The sequence below is a fragment of the Vidua chalybeata genome, chromosome 16, assembly GCF_026979565.1.
Source record: "Vidua chalybeata isolate OUT-0048 chromosome 16, bVidCha1 merged haplotype, whole genome shotgun sequence".
NCBI classification, from domain to species: Eukaryota; Metazoa; Chordata; class Aves; order Passeriformes; family Viduidae; genus Vidua; species Vidua chalybeata.
In genome coordinates, this window is record NC_071545.1 from 12995872 (window position 1) to 13009967 (window position 14096).

The window sequence follows — 14096 nt, forward strand, 5'->3', positions numbered from 1 at the left end:
CAGACTTTGGAGCCTGAGAAAACATGCAGTGCTTAAAATTTGCATATTACCATAGAATCATAGAATGATCTGGATTCGAGGGTACCTTGAAGATCATCTCATTCCAGTTCCCCTGCCATGGGCAGGAACACTTTCCACCATCCCAGGGTGCTCCAAGTCCTGTCCAACCTGGCCTTGGACACTTCAGGGATGGGGCAAGCACAGCTGCTCTGGGCAGCCTGTGCCAGGGCCTCAGCACCTCCACAGGAAAGAATTTCTTCCTAATACCTCATCTATACCTGGTCTTTCAGTTTGAAGCCATTCCCCTTTGTCCTATCTCTCCATGCTTTTGTAACTATCCCCAATATCAGTATTATGCCTGTATGTTGGCTATGAAAGTGTGTGCATTTTCCAGCCAAAAGAGAGAGCCTGGGAAAGGCTGAAACTCTGCTTCAGGATGGCTTTGTAAAAAAATGATTGAGCCCTTTTTTCTGCAGGCCCGTATTCCTAGAGGAAAGCATGTGCTTCTGGAAGTGCAGGCAGTGCCCCATTAAGGCAATCTTTAAAAACCAGTTAGAACAAAGGCCTCTTTTTGTCCCTAAGCTGGAAATTCCAGCCTTGGGGGACTGAGTGAGTTAAATATTCTCTTGCTATGATCTAGACAACACCTTGTCTGCTCCCCATTTCAGAAGGTCTTAGTGCTACAAGGTCAGTGTATGTTGTAGCAGCAGCAAGGCTGGTTTCTCTGACTGCTTTCATGTGGGCAGTGGGACAATGGTCCCTCTCTCTAAGGGAAGGAAAAAATGACAAAGAGCTTCCCCTCTTGCAGCAGCAGGACCCCTGGCATTTTTAGTTCAGCACTGGTTATCTTGCTTGAGTTTCACTTGCATTCTCTAGAAATTCCTGTCTGGATCCCATACGTGTTCCTGAAGCACTAACAGTTGCAGCTGCTGGTCACCTGCTCCCTTCTTTCATTCACTGGTTCTTGCTGTTGCCTGTTGTTTCCCTACTTGTCCCACTCATATCCTTTTCTAGTTTCTATTTTCCCTGTTTGCTGCATTTTCCTTCCTAAACTCCTTGCTTTCCTTGCCTTTTCTCTCCCCATTCCCATGACCTTGTCTGCAGGTTTCAGCTCAGTGCTTATGTCCCATCTAACTCCACTCTTGTTGTGTGCAAATGTTAAAATGGGAGAGGCCTTCTTTTCCTACAGGACTAATGAGATTGTGCTTCCTGCCCTCTCTCTTTTGAGACCCACAGAGCTCCTGGAAGAGTGGTTCCTCTCCTTTCCTGCATGCCTGGCAGGATGCTGTCCTGTATCTCTTGCATACCTGCTGAATTGACCCCTTACTTATCCTGGGAAGTGAGAAAAGTGGTTTAGTGCTCTTAAGCAGTTACCTCTGTCCAGGAACTCTGCTCTCCTTATTTATTTTTTATTTTTCCTACATCTTGGTTTTTTCCTGTACTTCCACAGCAAAAGCTGGCAACTGTGGGAAGACCTCCTTGTAAATCAGCCTCCATGCAGGCCTGACAGCAAGCTGCTGCAGACTTTTGGCTCCAGGCATTGTTTAAGATCTTAATGCATTCTCCTGCTGTGTGGTATTGAAAGTCAGGCCAGTTTGTTTGAAATTGCAAAGTAAGCTATGAGATTTGCAGTGCTTGCTGTCTATATCACAGCTGTGATGTGCCAATAAGGGAGGTGATGCCTTTTTAGGGCAAAGGATCAAATTGATGGGTTTGATTCTTTTCAATTTTTCTCCTGGCTTATGCTGTAAGAAAAATGTTCTTAATGTTGACAGAGTAAATGGACAATAGAGAATATTTTAGTGTTTCCAAATACTCATCCCTGACCTTCTGTGGTGCTGAGGTGTTCTAATCCTGGGGTGTGTATCCCTATAGTAAAAATGTGGTGAACCCTGGATCTAGGGAAGAAATGATGACGTCTGACTCCAGATTAGAAGGCTGAAGGATAGTTTTATTAAAATTGTACTATATTACGTTAATATACTATTTAAAGAGATACTATACTATTCTACATTTTTACTTCTTATTTACTTATCTAACTAACTACAAACTTGTGACTGTGTGCTGAGAGTCCGAGACATAGTTGGATCTGTTTGGTCATTGAACTTGAACAACTTTCACCAGAATCCAATCAAGTAATTACTTTAGGTAAACAGTCTCCATACTACATTCTACATTGGGAAAACAAAGGAGTAGAGATAAAGATTGTTTTCTCTTCTTCTCTCTGTGCTTCTCTAAGTAATCTTGAGAGACAGAATTATGTCTCTCTGTCTAGAGAATGTGAATGTCACATATCCCTGCTAAAGTGTTCATGAGAATAAAACCTGCCTCTGAGCCAGGGCAGTGACTGATCCTTGTCTCTTCTGCTCTTCCGCAGGCATGGACGAGAAGCCAACGATCGCGTTTGCCACGATCCCCACGGCCAGCCGTGTTATCCAGACAGTGGCCAGTCAGATGGCCCAGGGTGTCCCTGGGCAGACTGTCACCATCCTGCAGCAGGCAGCTCCGGTGGCCCTGGGGCAGCACCAGCTGCCGGTGCGGGCGGTCACCCAGAACGGCAAACACGCCGTGCCCACCAACAGCATCGCCGGCAGCGCCTACGGTGGGTCTGCTGCCCAGCTCCTGGCTGCCACTGCTCCCCCAGCTTAGCAGCCAGGGTGTAAAACTGCAAGTGTTTCCTCCTCTTGCTTTCTGTGTATCAAGTTAATCCATGTGTCCATCTCAAAGGTATTGCAGTTCTTCCAATTCTAGGGCTGTAAATCAGTGGGAGGTTCCCTTTTGTCCACTTCTGCTGCCTTTTCTGGCAGAAAAACTCTGTCCTTCCTTTGCCCTTGGCTGTGCAGTTACTAGTACTGAGACTCTACCTCTTGAGGTTACTTGTTGAAAGTGTTAGTGATTCTTGTGGAGAGCCTGTTTTCATTTATTTTCTTCTGATCAACAGCCTTTGCTTGCAGCATGCCAAATAATAAAATTTCCATGGTGCTCTTTAGGTCTTATGAAACATGACTCGGTAGAGTAAAAAGAAAATAACATACTTTCCCATCTTACATTCTTAGAGCCTGAGAGAAACAAGATCTATTTCACCAGGTGAACGAATGTAGGATTTTTGTATACACAGGATGTGTTCTAGTCATTTGTCAAGCATGGTTTTTTGAAATTCCATACAAGCCATGTCTTGGCAGCCTCCTCTTGCTTGCTCAGCACCTCAGATTTTATTCAGTTGGGGATGGGAATATCCAGGTTTCTTACAGCTTTTTTCTCTGAGAGGCCAAGCACTTCTGCTGCCTCAGGCTGGTGCTTTTGGGAGTTTGAAATGAAGGGCACTGCTGGGCTTTAATGCCTTTCATGAAGGTAGGAATGTTTGTACAGAATTTTCTGCCACATCTCTTCACAGTTATCACCCAGCATGCACTTCAATTGCAAGAATCTCATTGGAACTGTGAAAAAATGATAGTGATAAGGTTTTTATGCAATTATTATAAGATATTAATAGATCAGATAGGTCACACTTCTACTAACCAGCATTAGCATTTCTCTAATACAGAATCAGACGTTTTTTTATTTAACATTTTTATGTTAAAATATTTTAATCTCACCAAACTTTTTAACTCTCATCAAAGTGGGAAGTATTCCAGTTGCATCTGAGTTTTTTTGTAAGTGGCAATAAATTTTCTGGTTCACAAAACAAAGCCTGAGTCTCTTGACTCTAATCTGTACTAAGTTAACTTCTCCTTAACTGCATTATTTAGGTTCTCTAAGTCACTAAGCTGTAATTGCTGACTGTCCTCATCTTTACCCTATTTTTTTCCCCTTTATCCTCTTGATAGTCTACAGCTTTCTTCTCATGCCTTGGTAGAAGTTATTGGGCTTTGAAGGCCTTTGTTCTCTTGGCTGTTTATTTATCCTAGGGCTCCTTTTTCATGCATTTAGCAGTGAACACAGCACTGATGTTCAGTCATTCCATCCTTTGCAAATGAGTCTGGAGGGCAGAGGATGTGCTGTTTCCTGAGTCCCCTTTGGCTTCCTCTCTGATTGATGCAGAGTCCAAAAACTGCATGTGTTTTGTTTTCCAAGCAGTGATGTGTGCCAAAGTCAGTGTGTAAGCACATTCTCTGTCTGGAACTAGGAATTGTAGACATTTTTACTGAGGGTTGCTACTTAAATCATCTTTTTTCTTACCACTTTTATTAATGGGAGGGTGAGACCTTGTGTCAGTACTGCAATACAAGATTGGAAGCCAGAAATTCCTTTGTTCTGATCCCAGTTCTGATGGGAACACATGTGTTTGTCTAGGGTAAGCTTTTTCCTGCCCCTTTTACAAGTGGAATGTCAGTACACTCAATATTTGCATTCTGTTTCCCAACAGCCTGGTTTGTTCTTCCTGTGTGAGCAGGGCTCAAGAAAGCCTCTAAACCTCCAAATAAAAGGCCCTGCACATGGATGTTGGAGTTGATGAGAAATTGTCTGGCCACCTACAATCAGAACTACCTCTCAAAGAGATGTGCTGTAATTTTAACTAGAGCTTGATCTTCCCCTGCTGAGAACAAATACTTAGCTAGTAGCAATGCCTCGTTTGACAGTGGGTGGGAAGAAGGAAGTTCTCCTTTGAGAGGGGTTGTTGCTGGTTTGGTAAACTTGAAAAGCTGAGGTTGTGGAGGGAGAGGGAAGGACAAGGCAAGCCAGGCTTTCAAAGTGCTCCGGGAAGCAACACTTGACCGTGTGCCAGCTGTTGTATTTGACGGTGGGATTTTCTTTTCTTGCTTTGCTTGGAATAGCAAACACTTGTTCTGCTTCACCCCACTAATTCTGCTTCTCTTTCTTATCTTCCTTCCCAGCTCTTACAAATCCATTGCAGCTCCTTGCAGCCCAGGCCAGCTCGTCCACTCCTGTTGTAGTCAGCCGGGTCTGCGAGCCAGGGACCGAAGAGACGGCAGCAGCCTCCTCCAGTGAACCTGAAGTGAAGAGACCACGGATAGAAGAGCCCAGTGGAGCAGTGCCAGCCCAGACTGGAGTCATCACATCCACAGTGCCACAAGGACAGGCAACCAGTGAATGAAGAACCGGTGGGAGGAGCTGGAATGATGGTGGGGTGGGCATGGGATGGCAGGAGCCCTAAAGCAGCTTTCACAGGAAACCAACCACAACTGTAACAGCTCAAAACACAGCTGATAAAGAGCTCTTTTTAAAGGCAGATTTTTCAATGGGAGGACAACAGCTGTTGTAATCACAAGGTGCCAAAAAGAATGGAAAATCCCTCCCAAGAACCCATATCTGGAACTCTGTTCTGTCTCTACTTATGGGATTTCTTTTTTTTTTTTTTTTCTTTTTTTTTTTTAAGATTCAGAAAAATACAGACAACTGATTGTATGACTGCTGGGATACTTTTAACTATCTTTTCCCCTTTTGGCTCCAAGGGGATGGGATTTGCAGTTCAGAATCTAAAGGAATGTAATACAAATGCAGTCTGCTCCCTGGAAAGAAAACTCCTCACGTTCTATGCCTTAATACCACGCTTCTGAGAGCTTTGAACCATAGGACCATTTTAAAAAGGTCACCTGAGGCAATCGAATGCTGAAAAATGGGTGCAGTATCTCACAATAACATTAAAGAAACATGGTACCAAACCTAAAAAAAAGGCAAATGATTCTGGTTTTTTAAAACAGAAAATTCTGAATATAAATGCTTATTTATATGGGGATTCAGGAGGAAGAGTTACAGAGCTCAGCCACCTGGATTTCCAGATGAAATTTCTCTCCATTCCCTCTGAGGGAGAATAGGATGACAGAGGAACTGTATTAACTTGGTTCCTGTAAAGATGTTAAAAACAAAGGGGTTTGTATCTTTACAAATAATTTCTTAAATTATTCATCACTTGCTCTGGACAACAGCCAAAGTATCTTGATGCCTAAGGATCACATCTCCTGTGTCTCCAGGAGGTTTCTGTGTGCATTTGATTGATCACAGCTTGTGTGAAGCACCAGCTTTTGTTCAAATTAGCACTGTAGGTGAAGGCATGGCCACTGTCTTTGTGAACTTGAGAAAATACTGGTTGATGTTCTGCACTAAAGCTGTCACCTTCACCTCCTCGTGGTGATGTGGTCCTTAGCTTGATGGACCCTGGTCAGGAGGTCAGAGCTGACCCTCTTTCATGGCTAACAGCAAAATTCCTGTGTTACTCTTTGGAGAGGGAAGTCAATGGCTTGGATGAGAGGCAGCAGAGGTCATACCACAGTTCATTCAAATTCTGTCAGGGTATAGTAGACAAAGGCAAAAGACTTCTCTTTTATTTTCCATGTGGCAAAACTCACTGGAGGTCTTCAAACAGTTTTACCAAATTTGATTTGGAGGTTTGCTTTCATTGCTTGGCTCCCTCTCCCATCTCTCCTGCCTTGAGGACCATTTGGGTTTGCCAGTAGGAGGAGGCCTTTACTCAAACTGTATTCCAGGCTCCTCACATAGTGCAAGGATGTCTTTCAAGGAAGGCAGATTTGATTCACTTCAGCCACGTGCAGCAGTGGGTGCTTGTGACACCTTATGACTGGCAAAGAAATCCAGCAAACCCCTTTGGCTTTACACCCTTTGCAGTCCCCTTGGCTAACATGTCTTCTGACAGCACAGCAGAGATTTTTTTCATTTAGCAAGTGATACAGCTTTGGTAATGGCAAGAGAGACATAGGGAGGGGTGAGCTGTGCCTCTTTATCCCCCATCTGTACTGATTTGCTGTCCTGTGCAGTCTTGACAAGGCAGAGAGGCAAAACCCACTGCAGAAACATTGCAAAAAGCCTTCCCCAATGTGCAGTAAATGATACTGTCAGCATATCCATGGGGATTAGGGGCAAGGCACAGCCCTTCAGTGCCTGCTGGAATCTGGGGAGGAAGTCCACAAGGTAACAGCTGGCATCACTTGTTCCCTTCTAGGTTTCCTTTGTCTTTGCCAAATCCTATTCAATAACCAAGTCCCACCACTTGAATAAAATCCAGACACGTTTAATTCTCAAGTCCATTGTTTTGTGAGAAATATTGCTGAAAGAAGGAAAGAATTTCTTGGTCTCATGATTTGCGGTTACTTTCTGCGGAGAGAGGCACATAAAATATTCATGACAGATCATTTATCTCAGCTGGGCTTTCAGAATTCAGGTGTGTGCCCTTAGTGACAAGTTATTAGATGGGATTTTAGTACTTTGAAATGGTTTTGTGAAGGAGGATTGTTAGAGACCACAAAGTAATTGAAGCAGGCTGGCCTCCAGCTGTCCCTTCTCCTGCTAGGAAGGCAAGGTGTGGCGCAGCGGAAAAGCACACGGATTAGCTCTCTTTTCTGTAGCCTTTTCAAAGCCAGGAGTCAATAAAATGAACTTCTAGGCAGAAGGCACAAGTGAGAGTGCAGCACAGTGTATCTGTGATGAATCATTACTTTCGGGTGACTGCTGGTTTGGGTACAGGCAACGCCTCTGAAACAGCCCCGAGGCTCAGGAGCGCTCCGGAAGCTCAGGAGTCCTTGGCTTTCCAGAATGTTGGGTGAGTCAGAGCAAGATGAAAAACCAACAGAAAACCCTTCAGGATGTGGAGCTGCTGAGATTCTGAGGATTTTTATTCACTGATGCTTTTCTCTTGAAGAGTCTAAATAATTAAGCCCTGAACTTCTATAAACTAATCCAGCACCACAGAAAGACACCAGCTGAGTGACAATGTTTCCCTCCATCATAAAGCTGCTGCTTTGTAGATACCTCTTGAAAGCCCATCCTGAGGTTGCATGTGTAGATCTGCCTCCTGAGTATTTAGAACAGAATAACACTTTCTCTCTCTTCTTTTTGTGGCTCACAATACCTGCTGGTTCAAATGGGAGTTGAGGATAAGCAAATATCTTTGTTCTGTTCACTCTTTCTGCTTGAGATGTCTGGAACTTGTCAGTTCACCCTGTCAGGGGGTTTTTGCTTTATCAGTCTGCTGCATCCCTTTGCTGCTGTAGGAAGCAATTCCTGCCACTTGTAGATTTTTTTGTAGGTTTGGCTAAACATTGCCTGGTACCAGGTAAAATAACTGTTCTTGTTGAATCGTGTTGAGAGCTGTGGAAAAGTGTGGTCCTCATCCAGAACATGTGAGATGAAGACATCTTGTTTCAGGCCTCCAGATGAATTCTTTCAGCACTGATCAGTCTGGATGACAGCACCATTCTTTCTACATAGCAGTCCTGATTCTCCAGGCTGCAGAGGCATGGTGGTAGAATTAAGTCTTCAACTAGGAAGAAAATGTTTACCTTAATGGTTATATGCAATACACAGATTATTTTAAATTTATAATCTGACTTGTTGGTATTGAATAAAAAGTTGCATCTCATCTTTGATTACATTAAGTAAAGGTTTGAAGGGAAGTGAAGGTGGAGGCTTCACTGGATTTTCTGCTGTCTGTGTAATGAAGGTCAAGGCATATTGAATATTTAAACTGCGATAACTTAGACCTGGGAAAACTGTAAAGCCAAGTTCTTAATGTGTGAATTCACTTTCCACCATTCCCTATTGATTTTTTTTCACCTTAGGCAATGACATTGGCTAATTTTACTTTGATCACAGTTAGTTTATAGCAACTTTCTTTGCCCCAGTTTGCAAGAGTTGAATGCAGTTGTTCTTTGTTCTATTCCACTGGAATTCCATGTTGTTTGTCTTGACCTTGGCTCTTATGATACAGAAAGCTTTTTAGAGAAAGATCAATTTAATCTGATTTAGTGATAACACAGCACAGCGCTGAGCACAAAATTGAAGTTCATGATTAGCTCATATATTCTTTTCAACTCTTCTTCCTTCCCATATTCCTCCCTCCCCCATACCATTAACGATGTCCCCTGTAGCATATCCAGTCATTTTTATCCACTGACAGGAGCAGCACCTGCATTAAGCTCTGCCTGAGGACTCAAGGATGAAAATACCTGTGGAATACATGGAGCTCCAGAACAGGTTGAGAAAGGTCAATTTGGTCACCCTGTATTCATTTTCATGCTGTGTTCTAGACATGTTACTGTTGGGCAGAGCTTATTCAGGAGAGTGTTTTCAGAGACATCTTAAAGCTTTGTAAGAGGAAAGAAGTAACAGCTCAAGCTCTTACAGTGCTTCTGCCATCATCTAGCATCAGATTTTGGGGGGAGTAATTTTGCATGTTTGGTCTTGTGTACTGACGTAGAGTTGTCATTCAGAGTTAATTGCCACTTTTTTTTTTTTTTTTTCAGTAGGGAAATACCCACAATGGAATAAAACTTGGAGCACAGAAGGCTAGGGACCTTTATCTAAGCAAGTGAAGGCATCTGACCTGAACTCTCTTGCAGTGTGGTGTGGAACACTTCTCCCTGCCTGCTGGGGATGTTCAGTTGGTGTTGGAGCTTTTCATCTGTGTCAGCAACGGGGTATTTATCTGGTGTCACTGGTGTGTGCTAGTGTGTAAGTGAATGTCAAAATGTAGGGTGAAAGGAGAAGTGTTTCCCTGCTACACTTGGCTTTGGAGATCTTGGATTTCACCTAGCAGTAGTTCTGTACCTCTCCTTTGAGAATCCACTCTCACCACACAAGGTGAAAACTTCTCAGCAACATAAGAAGAATTTCCCATGCAGCTGCATTTGTTCCTTGCCTCTGAGGAGAACCCAGCTCTGCCTCCTCTGCATATAGGTACTTGAAGATTCCAGTAAGATCTTTCCAATTTGCTTCCTTCTCTTAAGGCTGAACCAGCCTGGTTGTCTTGGTCTCTTTTTGTCCATCAGGTGGAATTGCTGCAGGAGGTCATGGTGAGTCTTGTACTGGGGAGCCCAAAGGCAGAGACAGTGCTGCAGACATGATCTGGGGAATGCTGGATGGGTTGGAAGAGGAATCATTTTCTTTGGCCTGGTAGCTACACTTCTGCCAGTACAGCCCAGCACCTCTTTGGTCTCTTGCTGCAAGACAAGTGTCAAGTATAAGGAACAAATCACAGAGTGAACTGGATTGCATTTATGCAGATGCAACCACATTGTCCCTCTCTTCCAAGGAACAGTCCTAGCTTGGGTCTTTTTGAGCAGGAAGCAGCACTGAAGGATCCTGATCACTTTTAAAGATAGCTGTGCTTAATCTACCAAGTGATAGTTTCAATCCAGTGTGAAAATTGCCCTGAGTTTCTACCTGCTGCAAAATCTTTGAGGCTTTTTTTAAGTCCTGCTGCTAATAAGTTGGACCTAGGGCATTAAAAATGAACCTCTAAAGGAACAGGACTTGCTTCATAATTTTGCCCTTGCTGCACACTGAGTTTTTGAGTCTGCAGATGCCATCCTGCAGTAAATTATCTGAATTCTCTTGCCAGCCAGTCTCTTGGGCAGCTCCTGTTTCTGCTCCTCATCAGTTTTTCCCCTCTATCTGTCAACTCCAGAGTCCTTTAATCCAACTCCTAATTTAATTCCATTGCTTGAAGGTCTGCATCTGGCGAGGATTCTTGTGTTAGCTTGCAGTTACACAAGTAAACAATCTGTTGTAGAACTTCTTGTGTCCTTCTGGGTGAAAAATTATTCCCAAGCTGCTGCTACTATAGCATACACTACTGCTGGAAAGTGTAGCTTCCAATGGGGCCAGCTGTGCTGCAGAAAACACTTACACTACAAGGTCATGGGATTGCTGGAGCTGATGCCTTCTTGCATGCTGATCTGCACCTGATCAAAACGTGGCTGGGGAATCTCTCTCTGGGCTGCCTGGCAGCTGTTGGGCTGGGATCTGTTAGATCAGCATCTCTGTCTGCTGGGTGGGTTGTTTGCAGGTCAGTGCACGTGTTTGTGCATACAGGTGTGGGTCTGTTCCCATGCCATAACCAGCACTGGGAATTCTGTAGCTGTGAGGGTGGGCTTTCTCTGTTAGGGTGTCTTTCATGGGGCAATAATACACCAGGGAGCATTTTACTTTGGCCTGAGCAAGACATTTTAGAAAATACTTGGTTTTCTTGGAGCACTATATTTAAATTCCAAATTTTGAATCAATTTTTGACGTTTGTATTTATATGTTTGGAAAATTCTTTTGATACCTTTTCGATCTACCAACACTGAATTAAAACCTTTCAGAATGTATGGTTGGTCCTCTCCTTATGTGTCACTTTAAGTTTCAGAGCACGAGGGTAGTTGTGCCAAATCTACCCCTTTGCTCTCAAGACAGGAAAAAAAACTATTGACAATTTATGGGTGGCAGCTAAGGAAGAAACCCTTTAAATATTTTTTTTTCAGAGAATATTAAATTAGATCTGTGTAAACATAAAATTTATATTTATTAACGTGTGAGTGTGTGAGCGTGTGTGTCAATATAGATATATAAATGGTCCATGACTATTTCTTCCTCTTGAATGGTACTTACACAGACTTTTATACAGTGTGTTGGTAATTCCTGCACCAGGCACTGACTCTGAAAGAACGATGAACCTATTTTTGTAACAAATGTGAGCAGCCAGTGGAAGCAGCTTTACTTCAGTGATTGCTTTCATTCCTCTCGCAGAGCAGAAGAGGCAGCCTGGTACTTACATCTTCCTTGTGTAGGATCCCTGCTTCTGGCTTTGTCCTGCTTGCAGCAGCCCCAGTCCACGCTGCTTTTCTGGCAAGAAAAGCCCCCAAATGGCACTAAAGAAAGCTGGAATCCTTTCTTGTCTGCAGTTCTCTCTAGATGCAGTATCAGGGAGCTCTTTACACATTCTGCTCTGTAAGTAATGGGACCTTATTTCTAACAGAGGAGATTTATGGGGGATCCACGAGGATGCTGTAAGGCTGAGGAATTCCTCTCTGTCAGGTGGCTAAGCTAACACTGGGGCACGAGGAAATTGTTTCTTTTCTTCTGTGGTGAGATTATTTTCCTTTTGTCATGCTTCTGTCTCTTTTTGGGATGAGGTGTGTCTATATCCCCTTAAAAACAAGCACAGAAGAGTTTTTTTAATGTTTCCATTCACAGGGAGTAAATTTTGCTGAACTGGCCAAAGTTCAGGTGTGATTTAATTCCACAGGGATCACTAAATTCACAGAAGGGTGTATTTTGAACCACTTGGATCTTTTGAGAATAAAAGCAAGTGATATTTGACTTCCTAATCCTAATTGCTCTTCCAGAAGCAGGAATTCTCTATGAAGATCTGAGTGAAAGCTTCACCTCAGCAATCACTGGCTGGTGATGGGGCTTCAGTACTTCAGGGAGGACAGGGTTGGTGATGGGAAGAGTGACCAGAATAGGAGCAGTGAAAGGAAGCAGCATCCTCCTCATCCAGCAGAAAACAGCCCCTGTGAAACCCAGACTTCCCCTAATATTTGGTTGTTGCCTCGTGTCTGCTGCCAAGTTATGCTGTGATCTGGACCTCTCTGTCCTGCTCCTACCCCCGCTCAGTTTCACTTGAAGCAGTCTGAGACAGAGCCTTCCTTAAAGCTAAGGGCAACGGTGAGGAGAAATGTCTGGTAGCTGAAGAAAAATGAGATTGAAATGGAGCAGAAAAAGTGAGAATTCCTTCTGTTTCACTGTCTTGCTGCTAAAAGTCTGGTGCAGAACATCCTGATGTTCTGCTGATTTATATGCTGCTCTTGGGAGGTGGGCAGGCTGCTAAGTTGGCTCTGTAGCAATTGAATTACTGTAAACCTAAACTTGCTTAATCTCTCTTTTTTTTCTCCCTCGAATGGGCTTGAAGTAGAGGGAACCAGAGTATTGTTTGTAAGATCTTTTTGCTTTAATAGAAAACAGAATGTAAAAAAAAAAAAAAAAAAAAAAAAAAAAAAAAAAAAAAAAAAAAACCAAAAGCAAAACCAAACTCATTCAAATATAGTGATACAGAAAATGGCTTTAAAATATGAAAATCTTACAAGACCATATGTTGTGTTGGGTTCTGGACATGCTGTTTGTGCTGAGGAGGCTGGCCTTGCCCAGCCTGCCAGCCAACCTCCACGTAGCCAAAAAGAGCATTTTAAGAGTCTGTAGCTATCCAAAGGACTGTTAAAAGCTGTTTAGGGATAAATCAAAAGCTGTGTGTGAGCAACGGATGGTAAAGCTGGAAATTCAGATCCAACTCTGAATAATTGCTCTAATAAAAAACAAATTCAGAAAAATCCAACTCTTCCCCCTGTTCTGCAGATGCTCATTCCCACCGAGTCCCCGGGGAAGGCTGAGAGGAGAACCTGAAATACCTCAGTGGCTTCACAGAAGGGTTTGCTGCAGACATCTGGGCCAGCCTTACCCCTTTCACCTCAGTTTGGCACTTATTTTATAGAATAAGAAGGTGATGGAAAGGGGAAACTAAAGCCATGCTTGCATTTCAGTTCCTGGTGTTGCCTGTGCAAGACACCTCCAGCCAGATGTTTTGGGGTTTGTGGGTTGTTTTGTTTTTTTTTTTTTTAACAGCTGATATCAAAAGTTGTTTTGAGGGTTTTGTTTTTTTTTTTTTTGTGACTTGTTTTTGTTACCAGTGCTTTTTAAAAAGCAGGTGTGTATCCCAAGGGGGAAGCTCCATGGGGGGCAGTGGATGTGAAGTTCATGTTCTTTCTCTGGCCATGTTGCAGCGCTGCTCCTGTGAGGTGCTGGAGGCAGCCCTGGCTCCCAGCAGGGTGTGGGATCCTGCATCCCAGGAGCAGGACCTGTGTTTCCACTTCAAATGGGATACAGTGGTTTTGTTTGTTTGTTTTTTTAATATAGAGCCATACTTTTTTTAAGTAATTTGAGATCTGAATGTGATTTCTAATGTATCGAGAACGTTAATATTTTAAAGCTATAACAAAGGTTTAAATTTCTACTTTTTTTTTTTTCCATTTATTTTAACTGTTCTGTTACCTTAATTTGATGTATGTGGTTGGGGAATGTTGCTTCTCCTCTTAGCATTTGTTTCTATAACCAGAAATAAAATTATATATGAAAGAGAAAATGCCCTGAAATTGCTTTGCTGTTTTTGGGTGCCCGACTTGGATCCTTCCAATGTAGCATCACAGGGGGGGTTGAGTTTCCTGCAGCACTGAGGGGACAAGGTGTTTAATATTTTTTCCTTTTTTTTCTTTTTTTTATGTATCTGCACACCTTGCACTGTTTGGAGTTCAGACACCCCTCTTCTGATCCCTTGTCAGTTATTTGGGCAGCTGTTGACTCGCAGC

General features: G+C 43.1%; 1 protein-coding gene across 1 annotated transcript in view; it reads left to right on the forward strand.

Moving 5' to 3' along the window:
* The window catches only part of FOXK1 (forkhead box K1), a 56609-nt gene extending 42742 nt beyond the window's left edge, over positions 1-13867 (forward strand). The window contains exons 8-9 of the mRNA XM_053957450.1: positions 2378-2602; positions 4836-13867. Coding sequence (XP_053813425.1) covers positions 2378-2602; positions 4836-5056 — 446 coding nt within the window. The 3' untranslated portion in view covers positions 5057-13867. The remainder of the gene's footprint in view (positions 1-2377; positions 2603-4835) is intronic.
* The last annotated feature ends 229 nt before the right edge of the window (positions 13868-14096 follow it).